At 42.5% G+C, this 24,948-nt stretch overlaps 1 protein-coding gene across 1 annotated transcript in view; it reads left to right on the top strand.

The window, feature by feature from the left end:
• The window catches only part of SLC2A13 (solute carrier family 2 member 13), a 1,480,845-nt gene that overhangs the window by 400,512 nt on the left and 1,055,385 nt on the right, over positions 1-24,948 (top strand). The window contains exon 3 of the mRNA XM_078680010.1: positions 21,352-21,560. Coding sequence (XP_078536136.1) covers positions 21,352-21,560 — 209 coding nt within the window. The remainder of the gene's footprint in view (positions 1-21,351; positions 21,561-24,948) is intronic.

The raw sequence follows: 24,948 nt of genomic DNA, 5'->3' as shown, positions 1-24,948 counted from the left end.
TTCCAATAGATAGAACTGACTTAATAGATCTATCAGATAGTGTTTTTATTGATGTGAACCAACAGCCAGCTGTCACGGAGGAAGACCCACAATCCCTGCAGCCTTCAACACGGGCTGTTAGAGCCTGTAGAAGACTCCCAGCAAAGAGGGGGGGGAAACAATTAGGAAGGAAAAAACCCGCCACACCACCCACTAGGCTGGGGGGGAGATATGTAGAGCCCGACATTGACATAGAGTCCAAACGCATTGTCGATGATGATCTTTTTAATAGGATTCAAGAAATGATAGACATCAAGATCAGGACAATAATTAAACCCCTCATCGGGAAATTAGATAAATTAACATCTGAGGTCAAAAAACTGGGTGGGGTACATATCAAACTAGTAGATGAGGTAGAGAATCTATCCTCTCTCGTCACAAATCTAACACCCACAGGTGTGGAGGCTACCCCAACCGAAAGTAATTTACAACCCATTCAACAAGGTCCGCTGCTTCTGCCAGCGTTGCCGTCTGTACCTATTCCTGGTCAGGATATTGTTGTAGATAATGGAGACGGCCGAAACAGCACCACTGGTCCTACAGTGGTTATACAACAAGAGGATGTTTCAGCCCAATTTATAGTGGAAGCTTCGCCAGTAGTGCTGGTGCTGGCGAATGTCCCGGTTCTATCACAAGGGAAAAAAGAGTCCAATCAAGATCTAAAAGATAAAGCATTACATTGGCTCTCTAACAATATGTATATGGCCCAACAAGGGCTCGATAAACTGGCAGGGGATATTGTTATGACTAGGAGGGTCTCCTGGATTGGCAGTAAGCCCAAAAAGTTCCAGGGGGACTGTGTTATCCTAAACTTTGCCAATGCCGAGGTCCTTCCAGAAATCTTGAATAATGTTTTCCCACCCCAACGTCGTAGTGGCTCTATAGTTCCTCTTACTCTAAAGTTCTTTTATGATGAGACTCAGCTTGCTACTATACCCATTATTCCCAGTTACAAAAGAAACGTTAATCCCAGTAGCTGGGGTGGGGGTACCACATCTCGACATTTTAATGACTGGTTTCAGCCCACAGTACATCGGGAGCCAGGAAGATTCAACTACCAGAAAGAGTTAATTAACAGGCAAGTCCTTGCACATGAACCAAGGTTTAATGGCTGGGGTTCTGGCCTTACGGGCTACGAACATAGTGCGCGGGGAAATAGGCCCTCACATTGGTTGAGAAACGACCATTTTCTTACACGCCCAAATACCCCACAACCTATGTGGAACCCAGCTTTATATGGACAGGGTCAGGTGGCTACTCCTTTTGAGTGGGGCTTTGCCACAGGAAACAGGTTTGGCCCTTTATCTGACCTGAACACTTGTGATTGACTCGAGCCAGGATTTGACATGGATAGGGAGGTGTTGAACAACTCAATAGTAAAATGTGGAGATTTGAATACTTTTGAGCACTCGAATAATTTTGTCCCCAATGTAGCATCAGAGTCTCAAGTGTTAATGAATTCTGCACAGCAACTGCTTTCATCTTGGACTGTGGCTGCTGTAAATACGAGTACGGGGGGAGAGGGCATACAGAGCCCGTGTCTAGTTGACATCAGCCAAGGCCCATTATTGCAACTAGTAGTCGAGGGTGATTTAGAGGATGCAAATGAACTAAGGCTATCCACTGATTCCTGCAAGATTATTAGTTGGAATGTAGCAGGCTTAGCTGCAAAACGCCAGGATAATGCCTGGTTGAGCTTTGTCACTAAGCATCATATAATCGCCTTGCAAGAAACATGGGACACATCCAGCAATCTTTGGTGGGATGGGTTCACCTGTTTCACTAAACCAGCAGTGGCTAGCAGGGCGGGCAGAGCAAAAGGTGGATTGGTGATTTTGTTCGCATTAGACTTAGTGGGAAGCTATAGGCAGATTAGTACTGACTCTGACAATATCCTAATGGTTGAAAGGGTGATTAATAAAACATGTAGGATTTTATATGTAAATTTCTACAATTCAGGGAATATTGACTATAGCGGTCGCAATATCTCCAGTTTGGATAATATTTTAAACACAGCAGTACAGAATATCGAGTTAGCTTTTGAGTTTATTTTATTAGGCGATTTTAACATTCATTTATGTAATCTGTCATGTAAGGGAAGAAGTACAAATGAGTTTGATGATGCGGCCTTACAGGGCCCTCATTTCGAACATTCTGCAGAGGGCCAGGAGCTTGAAGATCTGTTGGCTAACTATGACTTGTATGAACCTGATAGTGTCCTGAGATTGCCAACCTTTACCGGCGCCCAAAATGGCACAGTGATCGATTACATTTTTGTCTCACCAGGGATCTTAAATCGGACCATGGCTTATCGCACAGTTGCTACACACTATAGTGATCATAACCCAGTTTTACTCGAAGTGGCCTGGGGTGCCCAGACGGGGGCGCCACCAATGATATTAAAACCGGCACATCCCCTGAGGACCACTGATCAAGACCGACGAGTGAAGTGGGCTAAAGTGATTCCGGAAAATTTTTATGGAAAATGTTTTCCTAAAATCAAAGACCATGTGGAGATCTGTAAAAATCCGGGCACGCAAGGTATTCACATAGTAGCAGCTTATGAGGCAATCTGTAACCAGGTATCCAAGGATCTTTTAGCAAAACCATTCCAGGGTGTACAAGGACATAAGCAATGGTTTGATTCTGCATGCTCGAAAGCCCATAGAGAACTGTTGGCAGCTTTAAAAAACACTCCAAGGGATAAAGATGTAATCTTGAGCTTAAGGAAAAACTATAAGTCAGCCGTCAAGAAACGTAAAGACACCATTAAAAGCGAAACATGGGATAATCTTCTCTCGGCGGCAGTGCTGAAGGATAGTAGGAGATTTTGGGAGATTATCAAACAGCCCATATTCTCTGATGACAGCAATGCACCTATGGACTGCGTGATCACAGATGAAAAATGGTTGTCTTTCTTTAAAAATGTCTATGGGGGTGATGAAGACGGTTGTAAAGATGGTCCATCAACCAATGTGGACGTTCATCCCATCATCTTTAATCCCAAAGAAGTGGAGAAAGCTATCTTGGCAACCACCAAACATAAGGCACCTGGCCCCGATGGAGTCCCTGCTGACTTTTTTATGTACTCTCCTAAACTGTGGGCTGAGGTTATGTCAAATGTGTTTAATGCAGTTAATTGTAACCCAGCTCCCGCCTCGTGGGCCAGATCCACCATCGTCCCCATTTTTAAAAATAAAGGTCAGCGGGACGACCCCGCGTTCTATAGGCCCATATCCCTCTTGGACTCAACGATAAAAATTCTGGGCAGAGTCCTCTTATCTAGACTGAGGGAGAATGTTGAGGGTTGTGGCGGGTTGTCTGACCTGCAATATGGTTTTAGGGAGAGAAAAGGGACCATCGAACAATGTATTAATCTGCATTTACTCATCTCTAAGTATACGGTGGCCAAGGAGGGTTCTGTGTTTTTGGCATTGATGGACCTATCCTCGGCCTTTGACCTCGTTAATAGGGCAAAACTTTGGTCAATTCTTTTGGAGATGGGTATTGATGAAGCTTTGGTAACGTTCATGGCCACTATGCATCAGGAGCTTTTCGCAGCTGTCCGAGTGTCAAATAATGGCAGATGTACCCCACTTTTTAAATCTTTAAAAGGGCTTCGGCAAGGCTGCATCTTAGCGCCCACGCTTTTTACCATCTATATTAATGGCCTGGGGGAATACCTGCGAGACCAGGACGCGGACGTGCCACGTGCAGGAGATGCCCACATTCCGGCACTCCTGTACGCGGATGACGCCGTGTTGATTGCCCGCACTGGTGTAGGTCTGCAGCGCCTCTTGGACGCTTTTGGCTCCTTCATGGATAACCTAGACCTTAGGGTTAATGTTTCTAAATCACATACTATGGTTATGGGTCGTGAACGTTTCAAAAAAAGACATAAATCATTCTTCTGCAGAGGGGCCCTGGTGGCCAAGGTAACCACATTTCCCTATTTGGGTGTTTTGTTTGACCAGAACGGAACGTGGGGGCCACAGATTAGAGCAAAGAGGCTGGCGGTTATTAGATCTTCCTCAGCGCTCTTGGGCTTTGCTGGTAAGCTGGGAGCCAGGCCCATGGAAGCCCTTTTAAAAATCTATAAGTGCAAGCCTGTTGCTATTGCACTATATGGATCCCCTTTGTGGGGGTATGTAAATCTTGACCCCATCCAAAGGGCAGAAAATAGATTCATAAGATCGCTTCTCTCTATCCCTCAGTCAACTCCGACTTATTCCATACATAAAGAGGTGGGTTTACCCTACCTGTCAGACTCATTGAGTTTAGCACCCCTAACTCTGTGGCTGAAAATGTGGTTGAACGAAGATCTTCCTTTGAACCACATAATATTGAAGGATGTCTTATTACTTGATAAACATAGTAGCATCCCATGGTTGGCCTACCTAATTAAATCATTTACTGATTTGGGCCGCCCAGAACTCTTTTTAAGCCCAGATAAAATTAGAGCTCTGGACATAGACCTTATAAAAAAGTCATTCAGGGTTATGAAGGAAATGCGTCGTGAGGAAGCTGAAATGCAGAAGCCAGCAGTTAGGGCTCACAATCTTTTGGTGAGCGAATCCTCCCTTGCATCTTATCTCACTTTTGTTACAGTCCCTTACCACAGGTTTTTACTAACTAAATTTAGGTTTAACCTGTTACATTTTTATTTAGGTTCTTTTACGTCTTGGCAGAAGCCAGACTTAGCCCCCCCCATGCAGTTGTGACCATTTTTCTGTGCAGGACACAATGCATTTTATTATGTTTTGTAGCCTATACCATGAGCAGAGAAGAAAATATTTGCTCCCTATTCTGAAAGAAGCAGGCTTTACTCAGGTGCATCCGGCGTTGCTTTATTTACAACTCCTGACAAATCCCCGCATAACTTTTTGTATTGCCAACTTCTTAGTGGCCGCTGCGAGGGTAAAAAGGGGGGGTCAAATGTCGCCTTAAACTTTTTAAAGTTGCTATGTTTTTCCTTTTCTTTGATATGGATCGTATAATGTATTTTCTATTTATTCTTGTATATAGTATTTATAATATGTACTTAGTTTGATGTTTTTAGGTCATTGAAGGGTCATTTATGTATATATCCCTTCTCAGGGTTTTACTGTTTTGTTTCTTTGTATGACTTGTAATAAGTCGAATAAAGATATTCTGACTGACTGACTGACTACCCCAAAACCCTCCCTGCCCCTCAAGTCTCAGAAGCTCATTAGCTATTCAAGTGTGACCTCTCATTGAAAATGCTTCCCTGCTTAACTGTATTTATTCCATTTTAGCAATGTTTTGTGTTTAATACCCACTCTGTTCCTCCACTGTGTATGCTTATTTAAAATTTAAGAAACATGAACAAATGCACCAATATTGCATGGTGTACACCATCACAAAATACACAACTGCATGCATCATTAATTTGAACAAAGTTCATTTGAAATGCTAGATAAAACTCGTTATGTACCAGGCATAACGATTTACACTGAATTTGCTGTTTCTCTAGAGGCCAACAAAGGTTTTTTTCACAATAATGTAGATTGTCACATCAGCAGAGACCCCAGAGGATTGTAGCACTGCAACATTTTGCACTGTGTGCATCTTCTGAACTAGATAGTACATATCTGGGGAATTTGCAACTCTTTGCCAAGTCCGTCTGGGAGACTCTTGTGTCCTGCTGGACACAGGCTAGTGTTTTACCAGCCTCTTCCACGAGGGCTGGCCCATTCACCCACCCCACATCAATCCAACCCAGGCATCACCGGTCAGGTGACCCTGCCAATAAAAGGGCCTGAGCGCACGTGCTTGTGGCTAGTTGTAAGGTCTATACCTAAGTGTCTGTGTCACACTTATTTACAAAGGAGAGATCGTTGGCGTTTAATCAGCACCAAAAGAGAAACTAATAAGAGTATCCCTACCCTTACTCAGGGTTGGGAGTATGAGTGCTGGTATCTAATGATATCAGCACTATACTCTCCAGGCAAGCAGTCACAGGGGTAGGTGACTATGCCTGACCCTGCACTGGCAATGCTTTACGCCGCAGCATTGACGCAGGCTTCTGCTCTGACCTAAAGTGCACACATTTCTCAATTGTAGGGCGGGATTATAGGACAACCTCTTTAGGTTCACCCTCTACTAGGTATTTCTTCAACTTACAACTTACGACTGCGTGTGAATAGAATTTGGTAATCATTAGATATCAGCACTTATACTCCGAACCCTGAGTAAGGGTAGGGATACTCTTTTTAACTTCTCTTTCGGTCCTGATGAAACATCAAGGATCCCTCCAGGACCATTGAGTCGTGAAACATGTCGAACTACATGACCCATACTACCTGCACCCCTCACTGAATTGTTTCTCCTCATCATTAGGAGCTAACAATTTAGACATTGCTTTTATCCTTACCTGGGGGACCCTGGAATAAATCATTTTGTTGGTTCTATTTCACATGTCCCACACACCCGCACTCACCCTCACGGCCTTTTATACAAAAGATCTCTGCTAAAGAGCCCTCTTGCGGGGCCCATGGGGCATTGCAGCGCCGACTCCACGAGGAGCAAACACCTGATGATGAATCATGACAATCTCACTGGTGTGTGAGGGCACTACTTCCTAAATAGGAAGATCCTCTCACATGTTCCATTTGTCCATCCGAAAACACACTCTATTAGGATTAGGTTACCCTACTGTTCTTTGCATGTTTGTTCTCAGGAGCAAGAGTACTGGACCTCTCAGTGGCTCCCTGTGACCCCCCCCCCCTTGTTGTGCATTTTGTTTCAAGAAAGTAGATAGCCATGATCCTCAATTGTTACTGGCTAACAGACTGTTTGCTCTCTGATTCCAAGTTGGTTTGCAGACTCCCAATAAAAGAAATTGAGGACTGGATGGAGAAACAAAGGCTCCAATAGAAGCAATCAGGTGTTACACCTAAAACTGATTTTTAAAAAGGGGGTTGTCTATACACTTGTTTATTGACTTTTCCATGGCTTTTAACGTAATGAATAGAAGCAGATTGTGTCATAAGTGAGAAAGCTTAGGTATTAACCGCCTCTCAAAATAAAATTGTAATCAACAAGTTTGCACCTGTAGGGTATGGAATAATACAATTACTAAGTATTCTTCCAAGTCCTTCTTCCACAGTGACCCATAAATTGATTAGGCCTAAAAAAACCTTCATTGTATTTTTAAGCACTCTGTTGGACTGGGCCCTTTCTGCAGGGTCACCCCCAAATGTTTTCTTTCCCTTCCTGCTTTCTGTATTCACTTTTTTTTATTATTATTATTATTTTTTTATTTTTATTTATTTATGTATTTATGTATTTATTTATTTTTATCCTCATTAGCCTCATAGCCACACATGTGCCAAAATGAAACACAATACGATACCGTCCATGGGCTTTTATCTCATACGCCGACTTTAACATCCAAGGCTTGTGCTGCCGCCCAGTAGATATTAGGCCTCTAACTTCATGCTAGCCGAAAAACCCTGAGACTTCAATCTTCTGGCAGCTGCTACCTTGTCTGTATAGCCTCCATTAGAGTAAGAGGCCGCCAGCGAGATAGGCCAAGACCTTAATCATCGGATTTTTATTATTTCCCCCCTTAACCAAAATGTTGTAAAAAAGGTAACTAAAATCTGTATTTTCTCCTTTTAGTCTAGTTTAGCAAAGTATCTCATGGCTTTTACCCATGGAGATGTAGGCGAGACCCATAATTTACAAATCTCCCTGCGGGCAAGCAAAACTCCATAGAACACCAATTTGACCTTATCCGTAATATTCTTACTTTGCAAATCATATCTTCCAGTAATAATACGTTCAGGGCTTACCTCCATATTTACATCAAGCACCTTTGACAAGCTTTTCCTTACATCCTCCCAAAACTCTCTGTTGTTTGGACATTGTACAAACATGTGCAGATCGTCTACGTTGATACTTCTGCATTTAGGGCATTCCACCATACCTCCAGCCTTGAACTTCGAGAGCCTTCGAGGAGACCAGTAAGCTCTGTGGATAGTGAACAAAAGATTTCTCCTTAAATTTGCAGATTTGACTATTTTATACAACATAGCCATCGTTACTTACCATTGTTCTTCTGTAGCGATGTCTGGCAAGCAATCTCTCCACAGAGCCTCTGGAAGCTGGAACGCGCCGTCTTCAGTTTCCAGCATTGCCCAGTACCATAAAGCAACTTCTTTCTTGTATGCTTGACTAGAAAAAAGTTTATCTTCCAAATCGTTTTGCCGGCCAATATCGACCTCCAGTTTGCTTGCCCAACTTTGTATCTGGAGGTACTTGAATTTTGAAAATCCCTTCCCCCAGGTAACCTCGCCCTGGCCCCAATCAATAAGTTTTCCGCCCGGAAATAGATCTCCCCAACAATCTAACCCTGCTGCTCTAAGCGGTGTAGCCAAGACATCCTGAGACCAGAGTGGAGAGCCTGGGGCATCCCATATTGGTGCCCTATGTCCATAATAGGAAATCTTTATAGTCCTCCTGACCTTATACCACAATTCCACTGCTTCCCGCAAGATTTTCAACCTTACTTTCATGAAGAATTTGGGGTCAGAAAATTTACACATAAAGCCCTCCTTGTTATAGTTACTTTTTTCAAGCATAACATAAAACATGATTCCAACATCTGTATCCTTTGGAACGCCTAATAAGATCCTAAAATTCTTTAACTGAAAAGCCCATGAATATAACACAAAATTCGGGGCCGCCAATCCACCTTTACATAGTCTCCTCCTGAGTTTTTTCCGGGATAAGCGGGACCCTTTCATGGCCCAAATAAACGAACAAACCTCACTTTGGAGCCTCTTAATCCAGACTGTGTTAAATAACAAAGGTATTGTCTCAAACAAGAAGGTCATCTTTGGAAGAATCATCATCTTTACCAGATTGGTGCGTCCGTAAAGAGTAAGTGGTAGGTGGCCCCAACTACGCAGAGTAGAGCTTATTTCTTTTTGTATCTTCTTAAAATTAGTTTTAGTCAGGTCTGCTATGTCATGGGTGATCCCTACCCCCAAGTAGCGCATGTCTTTTTTAACTACTATGTCTTCTGTATCCAAATTCCATGACATAATTTCAGTCTTGTCCTGATTAATTCATATCCAGACACCTGACCAAACTCCTTAGTTATTCCATACAAGCTCGGCAGTGAATGATGCAGGTTGGGGGCATAAATAATAATGTCGTCTGCATACAAACCTATTTTTTTCTCCCATCCTTCTACTACAAATGGTGATATGATGTCTGAATTTCTAATCCTAGAAGCAAGAGGCTCAATATATAAATTAAATAGTAGTGGGGATAGGGGACACCCTGCCGGGTACCACGCTGTACCTTAATAGATTTTGTTAAAGTACCATTTACCAAGACCTTGGAGGTAGGGGAGCAGTAGAAAGATAATATAGTGTTGGTGAAACTTGTGCCTAAATCTAGATGCCCCAAAAGAACCTTCAAAAAAGACCAGTTGACACGATCAAAAGCTTTGGCAGCATCAAGAGCGATTACTGCCAATGGAAGCCTATAGGTTGTTGCAATATCTATAGCACCAATCAATTGAAATGTGAGGTCCTTTAAAAATCTTCCCCTGATAAATCCCTTCTGGTCCTCGTGAACTATCTGTGATATAACTAAACTTAGCCTATCCGCCAATATCTTAGCAAAGAGTTTATAATCACAGTTGAGCAGTGATATCGGCCTATATGACTCTAAATTTTTGGGGGATTTACCGGGTTTAGGAATCAAGACTATAACCACTTAATTCCAAGAATCTGGCATTGTTGCTTTTCCTTGAAAAATATTGTTAAATAGCTGATGCAGTATTGGAGCAATTAAACTTGTCAGCGATTTATATACTTCCGCTGGAAGGCCGTCCGGGCCAGGCGCCTTGCCTCTCTTGCAGAGACTTAAAGATCTTTCAACCTCCGTCAAAGATATCTCAGAGTTCAAAATCTCTTTACAGTGAGGTGGAAGTGGGTCTACCAGTTGCACCCACTCTCTGGCAACCCGGAGGTCCGGTTCTAGATCTTCTTGATAGACCTTTGAAAAATACTCAAAAAAAGCCTCTGTGATCCCTCTGCTATCTGATATTGTAGTATCTACATCAACTTTTTAAATTTCCTTAATAAAGTTGCGGACTAGATCCTTTTTTGCCTTCCATGCCAGTAATTTGCTGCTTCCTTCCCCATAACTAAAATGTGCCAAATTACTAGCATCCCATTTCTCTTTGATTCTGTGTGCCAGCACAGCCACCAAGTCAGATTTTAAAACAGCTAATTCCTGTACCTCCTGCTCTCTTTTCATTAAATCTCTCTCCTCCAGGACCTTCCCTTCTTTTTGCCAAATCTTCTCTTCCAAGTCTGCCACCTTTTTATAATACTGTCTAGGTTTTCCTGCACCCAGGGCACCCAACCTACCCCTTAAAAAAGCCTTACAAGCTTCCCAAACTATCTCAGGCTTAGCCAAACCCTTATTTGCTTCAAAGAAGACTTCTAATTCGTCCGTTATAACCTTCAAATACCCCTCATCTAGAAGAAGAGTTCGGTCAAGCCTCCAAGCTGTGTCCACCCTCTCTATTTTAAATCCCAAAGTTAATGTTATAGCCGAATGATCCGAGAGATGGACTCCTACGTGGTTGATGTTTATTAACTGCAAATAAATATCTGCTTAGGCTAAAAACTAACTGTTATGTGGTATGGGTTTTTAAGACTCTCAGTGCATCTAAATGTTTCCTTAATGCCATATTCAAAACATCAGTCGAATCCAGGGGCATATTATAAAGAACGGCGATAAATTAACTGCCGAATTCCCATAGCAGCCCAGGTTCTGGTGTTAACCTGGGCTGCTATGGGAATTCACAAGAGCATATTATCAAGCCCATTATCGCCGCTTTAGCGGCAGTTTCCTGTCGCTAAAGCGGCGATAATTTTATTGCCGTATAATATGCCCCCAGTGCCTTCTAAAACTAACATAAGCCGAGTAAAAAAATAAAATATGTGGAAAGTTTGTTTGCCATTCAAACTACATAAGATGCAATTAGTTCTTTCAGTAGCATCAGTATCAGGTTTCCACATCACTGTGAAAGAATTAATTTGAAGAATGTCAAAACGAAACTTCATATATAGCGTTTTTGCCAAGTGCGGTTGGACAAAATGTAAATAAGGTTCAACACCTGAGCTCGGTTTAATAGTTAGAAACTGTACAGACAGCCTTCCCGTTCTAGGATTTTGATGTAGAGTATTCAAGGCGCACTCTCAATAGATCCGCTTCAAGTGCTTCTTGGAGTGAACCATCAGTGATTGAGGCTCACTCCAAAAGGAACTTAGACCTAGGTTTGGACATGATGGAACCAAAGGGAAAGTGGCGAGATTATCAAGTCCCAGCAACTCTCTTAGTCTCTCCCATCTCTCCCTATAATGAAAAAGTTCCTACATGACCTATAGCTGTATCCAACAGAGTAAGGGTCTCAGAGAGCGGCTAAATGTCTATCTCATGGTAGATCAAGGAGGGACATTGAGGAAGATGTAATAAAATTCTTATGAACTTGTTCTCGCCCATCAATCAATCAGGGGTTGTTAAAGCTCAACTACTCAACCGTGAGGGTCTCAAGGTGCTGGGGGGAGAGGGGTTGGCTCCGTGGTGTGCTGAGGTCATTCAAAGAGGCAGGTCTAGAGGTCCTCCCTGAACTCGGGCAACGTGGGAGATAGCCAATGTGGATGGGTGGGGTGTCCCAGGCTTTGGCTGCATGGTAGGCGAATGACTTTCCTCCTGTTCTAGTCTTGTTGATATGAAGAACGGTGGCCAGAGAGAGCTGGGCTGATCGCAGGGGTCTTTTGAGTGCATGGAAGGAGAGTAGACTGTTCAGGTATTCAGGTCCGTGTTTTGAAGGGCCTTTTATGCGTGGGTGAGGAGTTTTAAGGTATTCTTCTTTTGACAGGAAGCCAGTGGAGATCGTGCAGGGGTTGGTTGGTGTGACTGCAACGAGGGGTGCGAGGATCAGTCTGGCTGCGGCCTACTAGATAGTTTGGAGTTTGCAAAGGAGTTTCCTATTGATTTCAGTATAGAGAGCATTGCCATAGTCCAGTCTGCTGCTTATGAGTGTGTGTGTGATGTTTTTTCTGGATTTGGTCGAGATCCAATCCCAAAGTCTTTCGGAGCATGCGGATGGTGTTGAAGCAGGTTGAGGATACAGCGTTGATCTGGCAATTCATTTTGAGCGAAGAGTCTAGTATTTCTAGATTTCCGAGAGCAGAGGGCCACCAGGAGTCATTCCATGTGGAGGGGGTGGAGCCAAGGAGTTGAGTTTCAGGCAACTATTCTTCATCCAGATGGTGACGGTTTTCATCCCTTCTTGGAAGTTGTGTTTGGTGATGTTGGGTTCGTTGGTGAGGGAGATGGTCAGCTGGGTATCATCAGCGTAAGAGACAATTTTGAGCCCATGGTTCCTGACGATGGTTGTGAGGGGGTCCATGTAGACATTGAAGAAGGTGGGGCTGAAGTAGCAGCCCTATGGCTCTCCACAGTTGGTATCTGGCTGTTCAGAGAGGTAGGTAGGGAGCTTAACCCGCTAAGTTCTGCCGGTAAGGAAGGAAAGTATCCAGTCGAGGGCCTTGCTGCGGATGCCGGTGTGATTGAGTCTGGTGGCTAGGGTGCGGTGAGAGACGATGTTAAATGCAGGTGAGAGGTAAAGGAGGATGAGTGCTCCCATTTCGCCCCGGTTGAGGAGGGAGTGGATGTCGTCAGTGGTGGAGAGTTGGGTGGTCTCTGTGCTGTGGTTGCTTCAGAATCCAGATTGGCAGATGTCCAGGATTTTGTTAGCTTCCATGAACTTTGCTAGCTGGGTGTTGACGGCCTTTCCGATAACCTTGGCTGTGAAGGGAAATGAGATGGGCCTGAAATCCTTGAGGTCCATCAGGTCCCCAGAGGGTGTATTCAGAAGGGGGTTGACTTTGGCGTGTTTCCAGTCATCGGGGAAGGTGGCGGTCTCAAAGGAGCAGTTGATCGTTCGATGTAGTTCGGGTGCGATGGCCGGGGCGGTTTTGTAGAAGATGTGGTGTGGGCAGGGGTTGATGGTGCTCCGGAGTGGATGCTTTTCACAGTCTTCAAGGTGCTTGTGTCTTGAGCAGGATCCATTTGAGCATGGTCTGTTGGGTGATGTCGCATGAGGGGGGATCTAGAGCGGCTAGATGGTCTTGGTTGTTGAAGTTGTCGTAGATCATCTTAATCTTGTGGTGGAAGAAGGTGCTGAGTCTTTTGCAGAGGTCTTGGGAGGGTGGGATGTCTGTTGCTTCGCTGCAAGGTTTGGCGAATTTCTTGATGATGGAGAAGAGCTCTTTGGTGTTGTATCCGCTGGTGAGGATTCTATCTTGAAGGGATTTCTTCCTTGTGGATTTGATGAGTTGGTGGTGTGCGGTGGTGGCTGCTTTGCAGGCGGCGTGGGTTTCTGGGGTTTTGTTGCTCCTCCATGTCTTTTCCAGTCGTCTGCAGGAGCATCTGGATTCTTGAGTGCATGGGTGAACCAGCTTGCTTTTTTAATGTGTTTTCCGGTGGCTTTCTGGAGGGGGGTGAGTGTGTCTGCCCAGTCCGTCATCCATCGGTGGAGGTTTCATGCTGCGGTGTTTGCCATACAGATGACCTCCCTTCAAATTAATATACTTACAAGCAATACAATAAGAGCCTAAACACCTGATCTAGTGTGTGTACACGTGCCCTGAATCCCGCTTGAGATTATGCCACAATGTTATTTTCATCTATCTAATTGCAAAGTTTGTTTGGAACTAGTCAAGCATATATTTTCTGCCAAAACTCTATTAGACATATTCGTCTATAATTGGCAGGATCCTGTCTGTTCCTCTTTTTGAAAATGGGACCGATTTTGGCTCCTCTTCACGTATTGTGGGCCGGGGCACCCGAAGCCACTGCATTACATAATAAATTGACATAAGCTGCTCATACAACCTTATCATGACTTAATAGGTCCCCCAGTATTTTATCTGGACCTGGGGCTTTCCCTAGTCTGATAGCACAAGGTACAGTGCATCTTATTTAAAAAGTGGGACATTTGGTTTTAAGTTGGCATGTGTTTTTAAGTTTTACATGTCCTGGTAGTGAAAACTACTACATTTGCTTTCACTACTGCAATAGGATAACATTGGGTTACATAATTTCATTTCATAAGTGCGAACGTTTGATTGGGAACAGGTAAAAATGTCATGTGTGGACTTAAATTAATTTAAATTTAAAATCATCTTTAATGGTGGGGTCAAATTTTAGATTACAATCTTGAAAATATCACTTTTAAAAAGTTGATATTTTCCTGCCCAAAAGCTTCTAAGGGCAGCTGCCTGTGACTGTTAGTTAAGAATGTGTTTTGAGCCCAGACACTCAACAGTAGGGGACCTGGTGTGGGCAGGTTGGGTCATCCTTCCAGGATGATTGGGGCAGAGCTCTTCCGTGTCTCAAAGGGCTTGCCTCCAATACACACAAAGAAACCTAACACTAGTCTTTAATCAACCTAGGCTTCTTTGAGCCTTGGCAGGGGAAGGGAAGAACTTTCCAGGACCAGATAGGGTAGCTTACAAAATTCCAACACATCAAAGGATGCGGGCATTTCAGGAGAAGGACATCCTTGTTCTCCAGAGGACTGCCCTGCTGCTTAAGGCCTGCCTTATTATCCCAAGTACTGCCCTGCTGCTTGAGGCTTGCCTTGTTCCCCAGAGGTCTTCCTTGCTGCTTGAAGCCTTCTCTGCTCTCTACAAAGGTAGGCTTCACCTGCACCCTTCATCACAGGCTACCTGAGTGACTCCAAGGATCAGTCGGCTGACCTCCTGTTCTGAGCTACAGGGACACAATATCTCCAGAGGTCTCCCTGCAACTGCTCACCTGACCTGCAATTGGACCTGACAAAGCCTTGCTCTCCTCTGCTAGAGTGAGCCTTGATCCCCAAGAGGTGCCTTCCAGGTCCTGGTCTCTGGTCTGGCATTAGAGTGCACTCCTCTACAAAAAAAGGAAAAATCCTAAGGTTCTGGACTCTTCAAACCAGACTTTGAGAAGGTAACATTTTCAGATGGACTAACCTGGTCCCTCTACCTTGGTCTATCACAACCATATGATTGCGAGCGGCGCTTTGTGATCTTACATGCTATATCTGCTTAAAACTTTGGAATTGCATATCTCTGGTTTTACTGATTTAATTTGTTTTTGTGTCATTTTATTCATTAAAATGTTTTAATTGGTCTGGGGGGTTTCTTTTGTTGTGTTTTCACTTTCTTACTGTGTGTGTGCTGGATAAATCATTTATTATGGGGCTTTAAATTGGACTGCTTTATGTCAAGCTATCAGAGAGTTGAGTTCAAGTTAAATTAGTGACTTTTGTGGTCACTCTGACAAGGATTGTAGTCATTGCCTGAGTGAGGCTTCCACACCCCTCAACCAATAACCCAATTTCTTTGGCTTTCAAACTGCTGCAGCTGATACTAGAATTTGGTTTAAATAAAGTTTGCATGGAGGCAGATGGCAACTTGCTAACATTTATTTCCCAGTTACTAAAAATAAAAGAAATTACAGTCTACATCCAGTGTTTGAAAAATATTACTGTACGACGTTATAGTGCAGTTTGGTTTATTGATAGTCTGGGCTAATCCTATGATATCTTCTGGACATGGCAGGTGAAGCCTTAGTTGTATAATTTTTTTTACCGAAGATCATATAATGCTGGATTGTACAAAATGGCACCATATTTTACCGACACTTATGTTAACCTTTAGCCTTAGTGATCTATGAGAAGCAAAATATCAATTAATTAAATTAATTAAATAAATTAATTTAATCTCCGTTTTCTAAGTATTCGAATTGGTGAAGTTTATTGAACCACCTATTACCGAGATTTAAGTGCTGTAAATTATATAATGTAATCTGTCCCTCGGCAGACCTCATACATCTTTACTGCTTGAGCCTGATATTTGCATATTCCCATTATTTTTTAAAACAGTTTTTTAACCTTGAGTGTTCGAACACAGAAAGAGGCAATTTCTATGTGTATTAAAGCACTAACAAATCAAATTTGTGTTGTAATTGTTAGATTTTTTAGAAATGTTGAATGATGTTTTAACGGAACCTCATTGTTCTGCAACCTTGGTTTGTAAATGTGACTAATAATTGTTAGTTTCTTCATTGTAAGGGGCTAGTAGTCTTGCGAGCATTTTTCTACTCAACTGCACAGCTTGCTTTTTTTCTGGTGAGTAGAACCTTGCACACTGGTAATTCATAAGCATTTTTAATGCAATATCATTCTAAGCGTCGAGAACATGTTCTTTACCATAATGAACCATGTGCAGAAAGAGTACATTGTGGAGTTTTTCCTTCTTGATTCTTTGCCAACAAAGAAACACTGTGCCCTTGATGTTTTTCTCCATCTTGCATTCAGTTCCATAGACTCAGTCTTGCAGTGGTGGCTAGTAGGTACTGGAGGTGGCGGGGCGGGGAAGACAACTGGGGGAGGGTGGGGCTGGTTGTTTGCGAAAAAAACACACTTACGTTTTCTGCTGGCCGTAACTCTCCTCTGATTCTGTGCTCTTCCTAACTCCAGTCCAGAAGACGCTGCAGGTAGCACCTGGACCCACTGGCCTCCATGAGCCAATCACAACGCTGCGTTATGGTTGGTCTGAGCGCCGTGGATCGGCGCTCAGATCGGGACAGGGAGCCAGTGTATATTCCCTACCAGGCTGTCCATTACAGCCTGGTGTGAGGAATATGCAAAGTGAGCATGATTTTTTGGCCGGCCAAAACGGCCGGCCCAGCAGTCATGCGCACTTAGTGTGCATAGTCCACTCCTCCTTCCTGAGCCCCCAGTCCGGCACTAACCCAGCCCTGCAGCAACCAAAAATAAAATGATAATAATGTTCAGTTATTATCATTCTATTTTTGCCTCTTTCACTGCTCTAAGTGCAGTGGAGCGTCGCTCCTTCGCCACAGCGGAGGAGCCGCCACTGCTGTCTTGTTGAACTTTGACAGGGGAATGAATGCCCCTTGGCTCTGCAATTCCCGTAGTTTAGCTTTAATGTTGTAGGAATTTTGGATTCTGGAAATGTTTTTCTGTGGTGTATGCTGTCCTTTTTCTACTATCTTGAGAAAGTTATTTTCCAGAATTTTTGCAAAAGCTTAGTTTAAAGGCGTTTTTCGTCTTGTTCGAGCTGTCATTTGACTCTTCAGTAAGTTCATTTTTCATTGGTAAATTCAGTTGCTTGGTGTCTATTCTTATATTCTATTTAAAAGTATTGTGATTCACAACTGTTTGTCAGTGTTCGTGGATTAATAGGTTGTTTTGTGTTTTTAAGAGCTATTTCTATTGACCATTTATCCAATGGCGATTTTGTTGCAGAATATTTTCATGGGTGAATATCTGCAGGTAGTGTCCAGGAGCGCTGTTGGGGTTGCTTCGCCTCATTGTAGAATTTTCCTGGAAGGACTTTGGTTGAAACTCAAATTTCTTCTTCATAGGACCAGAAATGTGCAACATTTCCCAGAAGCACCTCTGTGTAGTGCGCAGTAATGCAAAGTCAGAGCTTTGGAGTCACTGAACAGCATAGGCGCTGGAAGTATATGTGCCGGTCCTGCTGTAGCAGCCCCTAAATAACTATGCCGAAGTTCGGAAAGTTAATGAACCTTAAAGATGACCTTACGTTTTTTTGTGTTTTTCTTTTCATATTTGCTGTGCATTCAGGAGACAGATGTAAAATGTCAGGCTACGTATTCTGTCAGGTTTCTGCTTATTCTTTTAGCATGGAGATTGGTGTTTCCTTTTCTTTGTCTGACTGCAAAGTGAGAGGATTTGGAAAGTGAATTATGGGACAATCTTCGAGGCACACATGGAGTATGAAGTGAAAGGCTGTAGGATGCCTATTTATTCTAACACACAACAAATTTAAATACCTGCAAATGAACTGTGCAAATATTTCAACATGTGTCACCAGTTAGGAAAGAGCAACTGAAGCACATTTTCCTTTTTATTCTAAGGTATGATGGAGGCAAACATTTTAATACAATGAAGGCACATTACCTGGCGATTCGCAAATGATAAATATTTTCTGAAACCCCACACAATACCTAGCCTTTTTACTCTATATTGTTTTTAATCAGTAAAATGACATGTCTGTGCAAATTCAGTGGCCAAGGAAATAGTGCTGACTGTATATAACAATGTACAACCACACCACGCGTTGGTAATCAGTTTGCAACAATGTGCTCCAAAATGTTCCACCGCCTACATACCACACCCTTGCCACTCTCCTACTGAATTGGCATGGCTCATGTTCTTTGTGTGACGCTTTGATTTTTCACAATCATAAGGGCTTCATTGATATAACATTGATGGCACCACATGCACTCTGAAAATTGTTCCAGCACCACTGCTTTCATTTGTATTTGTTCATGTATAGCTATGTGACATTGAATCGCTTGGAGCATGTCTCAGCCAACAAGACATTGCTACCCACCAATAGACAGTTGACAACAAATCTTACTTTAAAGTGTAGTTTGCTAAAATCGATGCCTGTCTGATAGCCCTTAACCCACGATGTGTGCAATGTGGATTTGTCCTCGTAAATTTAGGAATGGTTAAACAATATGGGTCTGATTCACAAAGGTAACTTACACTTTTGAGTAATTTACGCTTTTGAGTAAGTTTACTACTTTTTGGCTATTCACAAAATCTGAGCATAAATTTACTCCAAAAGTATAACTTACATTTCATATTTTTTTAATAGCCAAATAGTTGTAAACTTATTTGAAAGTGTACATTGCTCCAAAGTGTAAAGTCCCCTGGCATTTTAGTTTGGTGGGGTCATATGAGCAACACTTGTGGAGTTAATTCTATCTTGGATTTTGTAAATCAGACCCCAAATGTGTAGATTGAAATACTTTATTTTTATTATTTTTTTTTTTTTAAAGTAACACTTTATCTTTGAGAATAGCCTCCTTTGAGCTTAGCTTGCTTCTTCCCCTGCCACCTCTAGATCTCTAGATGTTATAATTTTTTCTGTTTTTTAAAGAACAAACCAATGAAAAAAAAGTATAAACAGATTAGTTCTTTCTTACATAGTTGCTGAAAAGCAAGCCCCTATTATTTATGAACGTACGGTACACAGTCAAAGCCTTATCATACATTGTAGGGGGCAGTGCGATACTCACTGGTCTGTCAGAGTTCATGCTCACACAATTCAAAGACCTTCTTCGTAGAGCTGTTCTACTAAAGACCATCCAAAAAAAGATGGGGCAGATCTGATGAAAATTGAATGAAGTGCATTGGCCCCTCTTTCTCCAAATTCCACTTTAAAGATTGCAGTAAACTTAACAACCTTGCCTCTAAACTCAAGGTGTCTGGTTGTAATACATTACGCAGAACAATTCCCTGGTTAGGCTGGAAATGTAAAATATTCACAAAGAACAGGCATTCCTACAATCTGTTTTGGCATACAGACCAATATTGTGGATCAACCTCATTTTGTACCTCAGCCTTGCCTGAAAAGGTCTCAAACCCCATATCTTCAAAATGTTTTATTTATTTGAATTAATTTATTGTCTTTATATATTTACAAAATGCTGCCATGTCTCTCTCCTCAAATATTGGCTTCATATCATGTTTCTACATACAGCACTGCCATGCCCACTGGGTTGAGGTTAGCAAAACACCCCCTGGGGCACTGTAAAATACAACCCACATGTTTTTGTCTGGACTTTCTCAAGGCTGTAGGAGTACATATACACACCAGTACAACATAAGTACTGTGCACATGAAAATACATGTGCCACCTTCACCACATGTATGCAGTAAAATAATATGTTTTGCTATGTCAGATCAGAAAATGAAAGGGTACATTTGCCTTGGTGAGATTCAAAGTTCTGACTTGCAGATCACATCAGATGGTAACATGAGTGTTTAATTTGCAGAGCTTTCTTTGTTTCTTGGTAATTTATTAGGAGACTGGTACCGAGCCTAATCCTCTATTGTGTTATGATTTAGTTTTCTTCCTACCATTCATTTATATTGTTTTGGAATACCATGGTGACATGTATGAGTGTAACTCAGACTAATAGGTCATAAGTCAAACTTTCCATTCCCAGACTACTACATAAATGCCAAACACCATGTCCCACATCATGGAGTTTCCTTCTGCCGGTGTTTGTTTTCAGGTGTTTTAGTCCAATTACTAATTGAAGCAAACAAAGGCTTTTTCCAAGATAGAGGACCTGATTTAAGATATTGCAAACAGAGTGCTGTCCATCAGGGTGATGGTCATTATTTACACCCCCTGTATGGATTTCTACCACCACATCTAGAGATCACTGCCAGGCATATGGGGATCTCTGTGTCTTCACATGAGCCACCACGGCTGGAAGGCACAAAACGTTTGGTGCCACATGCCAAGCCCCAGACTTTTTTTTTTCTTTCTGAAAAAAACAAAACTAATGCCCCCATGCCCTGTGAATATTTCCCAGGCTGTGAGGGTCATTATTTTGTTTTAGTGTCCCGATTGAGTGCTGTCTAAAAGATGGTGACGCTTGAGGTGGTGGGCTGCAAGTTGCTTGTTGACTGCCATTCGTTCACTTTGGCTGCTCAAATGATTCTGGTCGGCTGTTGGCTGTTTCAGGAGGGCAGTGGTTTCTGCAAGTTTCCATTCATCTGAGAAAGTGGCAGACATGATGGAGGTGTTGATGATGTGGGTCAGGGTGGTGTTAATTGGTGAAGTTCCCAGGTTGTAGACCTGGTGGGGACATGGATCCGTTTGGGCCACTGAGGGGATGGTGCGCATGATTGCTGCTGTGATCTATCTGGTGAGGGTGTCAATTCGGTCAGGCACTCTGTTCATCACCACCCCCTTTTCTGAATCAATTCGGTCAGGTGGCCATCTTGGTTGGTGGTGGGTAGGTTAACAATGAGTTCTCTATAGTTTGGTTGGTGTGCGAAGTGGCTATAGATGTTTAAGATTTTGGTGTGGAAGAAGTTGGATAGGTTGTCACAAAGTTGCTAGGGTGCAGTGATGTTGTTGACAGTGGCTGAGGGTGAGGTGAAATCCTTGAAGATCAAGAGGATTTTCTTGCAGCTGGTGGAGCTTCCTTTGATGCAGTCCACTAATGCTTTTGTGACCTGTGATTAGGGGCCACTTATGTTCACACTACAATTTCTCTTTCTGGCTGTGTTATGTTTAACGCATGTGACAAATAATTGCCTTAGAGAGATGGACTATAAATGATTATGTTGCCAAATTTTACTTTGTATTTTAGTGTTTACAACATCAATTGATTTTTCATTGTTTGCAGGTACATGTTGGGCCTTTCAGCAATTCCAGCCATTATCCAGTTCTTTGGTTTCCTGTTTCTTCCGGAAAGTCCACGTTGGCTCATTCAAAAAGGCCAGACTCAGAAAGCAAGACGAGTCTTGTCCCAAATTCGTGGTAACCAGACCATTGATGAAGAGTATGATAGCATCAAAAACAGCATTGAGGAGGAGGAAAAGGAAGGGGGAGCAGGTGAGTCTTTCTTAGAAACTTAAGGATAATCGAACATATTTAGATATGTTCATCCCTCTGTCCATTAACCTGGAATAATGATATACTATGTTTCTTAATTAAAGAAAAATGCATACATATTTTTTCATGAGAAAGATAAAATTGATGAGATGTTAATTTTGCAGGATTTTGGCTGGTTATTCCAATGCTGTTAGGTCAAATCCTCGTCTACGTTACTATCATTCACTCCACTACTAAGAGCCCATGTTTAAGGCAAGTGAGCAATCACGGCTGTTCATGAAAGATTTTGCGTAATTACTCTGGCTTCTTGCTGTCATTTGCCTTTGTTAGCTTTTACCTTCCACTTTCCCTTCTCTGGCCATAACTTTAGTCCTGGAACCAGTTAGTCTATGTAATGCTTGTTGCCTTAGGGACAGGGCCAGACCGGCCTTAGAGGGCATCAGGCATTTCCCCAGGAGGCTGGAAGGGTGGCGGACGGTTTTGTTACATGGGGCCAGTTGTGCAGCTGTGCTGCAATAGCGGCCCCAAATAACAAAAACAGCAGTGCTTTACACGTGCTCCCGCCCCCTCCCGGCTGGCTGGTCTAACAAAATGGCCCGGGCTGCTTTGGGATCTCAGTCCGGCCCCGCTTGGGATACCAAGGATAAAATAACTCTCTGGGCTCATCTTGCTATCTTTGCCATGTACATGTATTACTTATTGCTGCAAAATACTGAAATATTTGAAGTATTTTGGATGTGGAACCGAAATCTCAAAACCTTTGCCCAACTCCACGGTTGCAAACGGATGATAGGGCCATTTCCAACTTCAAAGCTGCATTTGGGTATGTATGAATTCCAATTTACGATTTGGTAACATATTGCCGAAACACAATTTGGAATTGCAAATGCATACCGATCCGGTATTAAGATGGGCGTGTTCAGGGTGTCCCTTCCTCATACCGAATTGCAGCGATATATAGAAATGTTTTGTGACTGAAATGCAGTCACAAAACATTTGCATTTTACCACCAACTTCAAGTAGGTGGTAACCCATGAGCCATTGGGAAGGGGTCCCCAAAAGACCCCTTCTCCTTTGTGAATAGTAATGAAAAAGTTTTTTCAAAGCCGGCTTAAAAGCAATCACAGACATTGTAATTACCTAAATGCTATTCTCTGCGAATCACAATCAGGTAATCGCTATCCATGAGTTTCATTTAGCGGTATTTTTTGTATTCCTAATTCACAAAACGCTGAAAATAAACACACACGATCAAACGCATGGTAAGCACGAAGATAAGAGTGCAGCATGACTAGACCTGTTTCTGGCCGCAGGGATGGGCAACCTACACAGGGATCAGGCAGACCTACAGAATTTTCCTGTCATAATGATACAAAAGCACACCTACCTCCAACATGTTCTCTTATTGATTCCCTTTCATCCTACCTGGCTGAACACTGGGTTGGGCAATCAGTGAAGGTTGATTGGCACATCCAATCTGCTGAGCTGATCGACAATAGATGCGCTTTCAGTAATGGCCAGAAGTGTGAATCTGTGGAATAATGCCACAGTCACATTGTGATTGGACTCTTTTTGCAAAGGCTCTGCTTGCAAACTGCAGCAAGGGATATGGAGCGGAACTATCGTGGTCAGTGTGACCGGGCTGCCTGACCTTATCTGTGTGAAATTACTGTCAGCAGTTTCACTCCTGATCTCTGCAGCAAGTAACATCGAGTGGTTATGAAATGCCTTTTGCTAGCTAAAGCATTGAGTACGCAGCAGTGGGAAGGTGCCCGCTCCTACCGAACACTAATATAATTATGGATATTGCACATTCAGAGCCCGGACCACCCATCTTTATAATTATAATAATGCTATCTTGATCACAAGACATTTTACAAATAACTTATGTAGAAGCCTAAAGTATACAAATACAAAAAATATACAAAAATAGATAGATGCAAAAAATGCGCCCGAGTAACTACCAGTGGCTGAGATTAATTCAATCCATCACTTTATTTTATACTTTAGTGTGTCACCCTTAATCACTAGAACCAAGCTATACCTGGCTGATGAGCACTAACTAGGGTGAAAACGGTCCCAGGTTGCTTGCATTCTGATTCAGGCTGGTTGGGCTAGACTATTCATATTGGACAGGATCAAAACTGATTTGTATATGATTGGGTCCAAACTGAGGTGGCATGGTATGTAAAATAATGATGGACTGGAATGTGGCCCAAGTAATTTCCAGTGGCTGAGATTAATTCAAGCATTCCATACATCACTTTTTTTATAGGGCAAACATCCCAACCATGGCAAATTATCTATCTGGCTAAGCCTACTCTTACTGTGCAAGCAGAGAGATATATTTGTGGTCTCTGGGATTTGCCTAAGACCTGATACCAGGTGTATGTAGTTAGGTGGTCCACACCATGAGAGTAAACTTAGTTTGCGCAGGGCTGCATGTCGGGCACTGCTGTCATTCTAAAAATGTCCTATCTGCTGAAATTCTCCTCTCTAGCCCACAAGGGGACAAAGCACAGTTTATATGCTAAAACCTATGGTGCCCAAGATGCAGTTGCGTAACTGTGTTATGTTCTAAAACATTAGGAACTGTTGCTAAATGAGCAAAGAAAACAGTAAACCATGTTGTTATGTATTTCAAGCAACCTTGTACAAAATGTATAGACTAAATCCTAAGAAAAGTTCCTGAATAACAAATACCATGTACAGAGTATTCCCAGAATGATGTCACAAAAACAAGCGTATTATATGTGGCTATGAAGAGTGAGCAGAGGCAGCCTAAAAAATCTAAGATGCCAATCCGAAGGAGAACCAAAGCTGGTCCAGAAGGGAAATCACTACAGCAGAACTTTATGCTGTGCTTGTGAATGTCATGAAACACATGACACACCTCTAGTGGACCTGTGAGCTTGAGATCAGAAAATGTTAACAGCAGACTGGTACGTCTTTCTGAGCTATTCAGTGATCCTTGTCCCTGATAAATCTGCTCTAGCAAAGCAATTTTAGATACCTAAAGAGCAGAGAATCTACAGATATCATGTGTGTTACTCAATTGGTGCTGGTATTTCCAGTTCTGTCGCAGATTGCAGTATTTACTTTATTTGATTTGATTATTTTATTTTATTTGAATGATTGCTAAAGAGTTTGCCAAGTGACAATGGATGGAAATGTGTGACATACAACAGTTCATCCCTCATGAAGTGCCTGATTTTGATAATGTATTGATAATACTGATGGGTTCGGCAACAAACAATCACACAAAGAAGACAAATAGCTTGGTATATGTGCTCCTAAGTATGATTGAGGAGAGAACTTATGTCAGAGCCATCTCAAGATCTTTGGGCCAGTTCCATGCAGGGAAAGATTAGATAATACCATAGACCGG

The sequence above is a fragment of the Lissotriton helveticus genome, chromosome 1_1 (assembly GCF_964261635.1).
Source record: "Lissotriton helveticus chromosome 1_1, aLisHel1.1, whole genome shotgun sequence".
NCBI lineage: Eukaryota > Metazoa > Chordata > Amphibia > Caudata > Salamandridae > Lissotriton > Lissotriton helveticus.
Note: the sequence above shows the minus strand (reverse complement) of the source record. Positions and strands in the feature narration are given on the sequence as shown.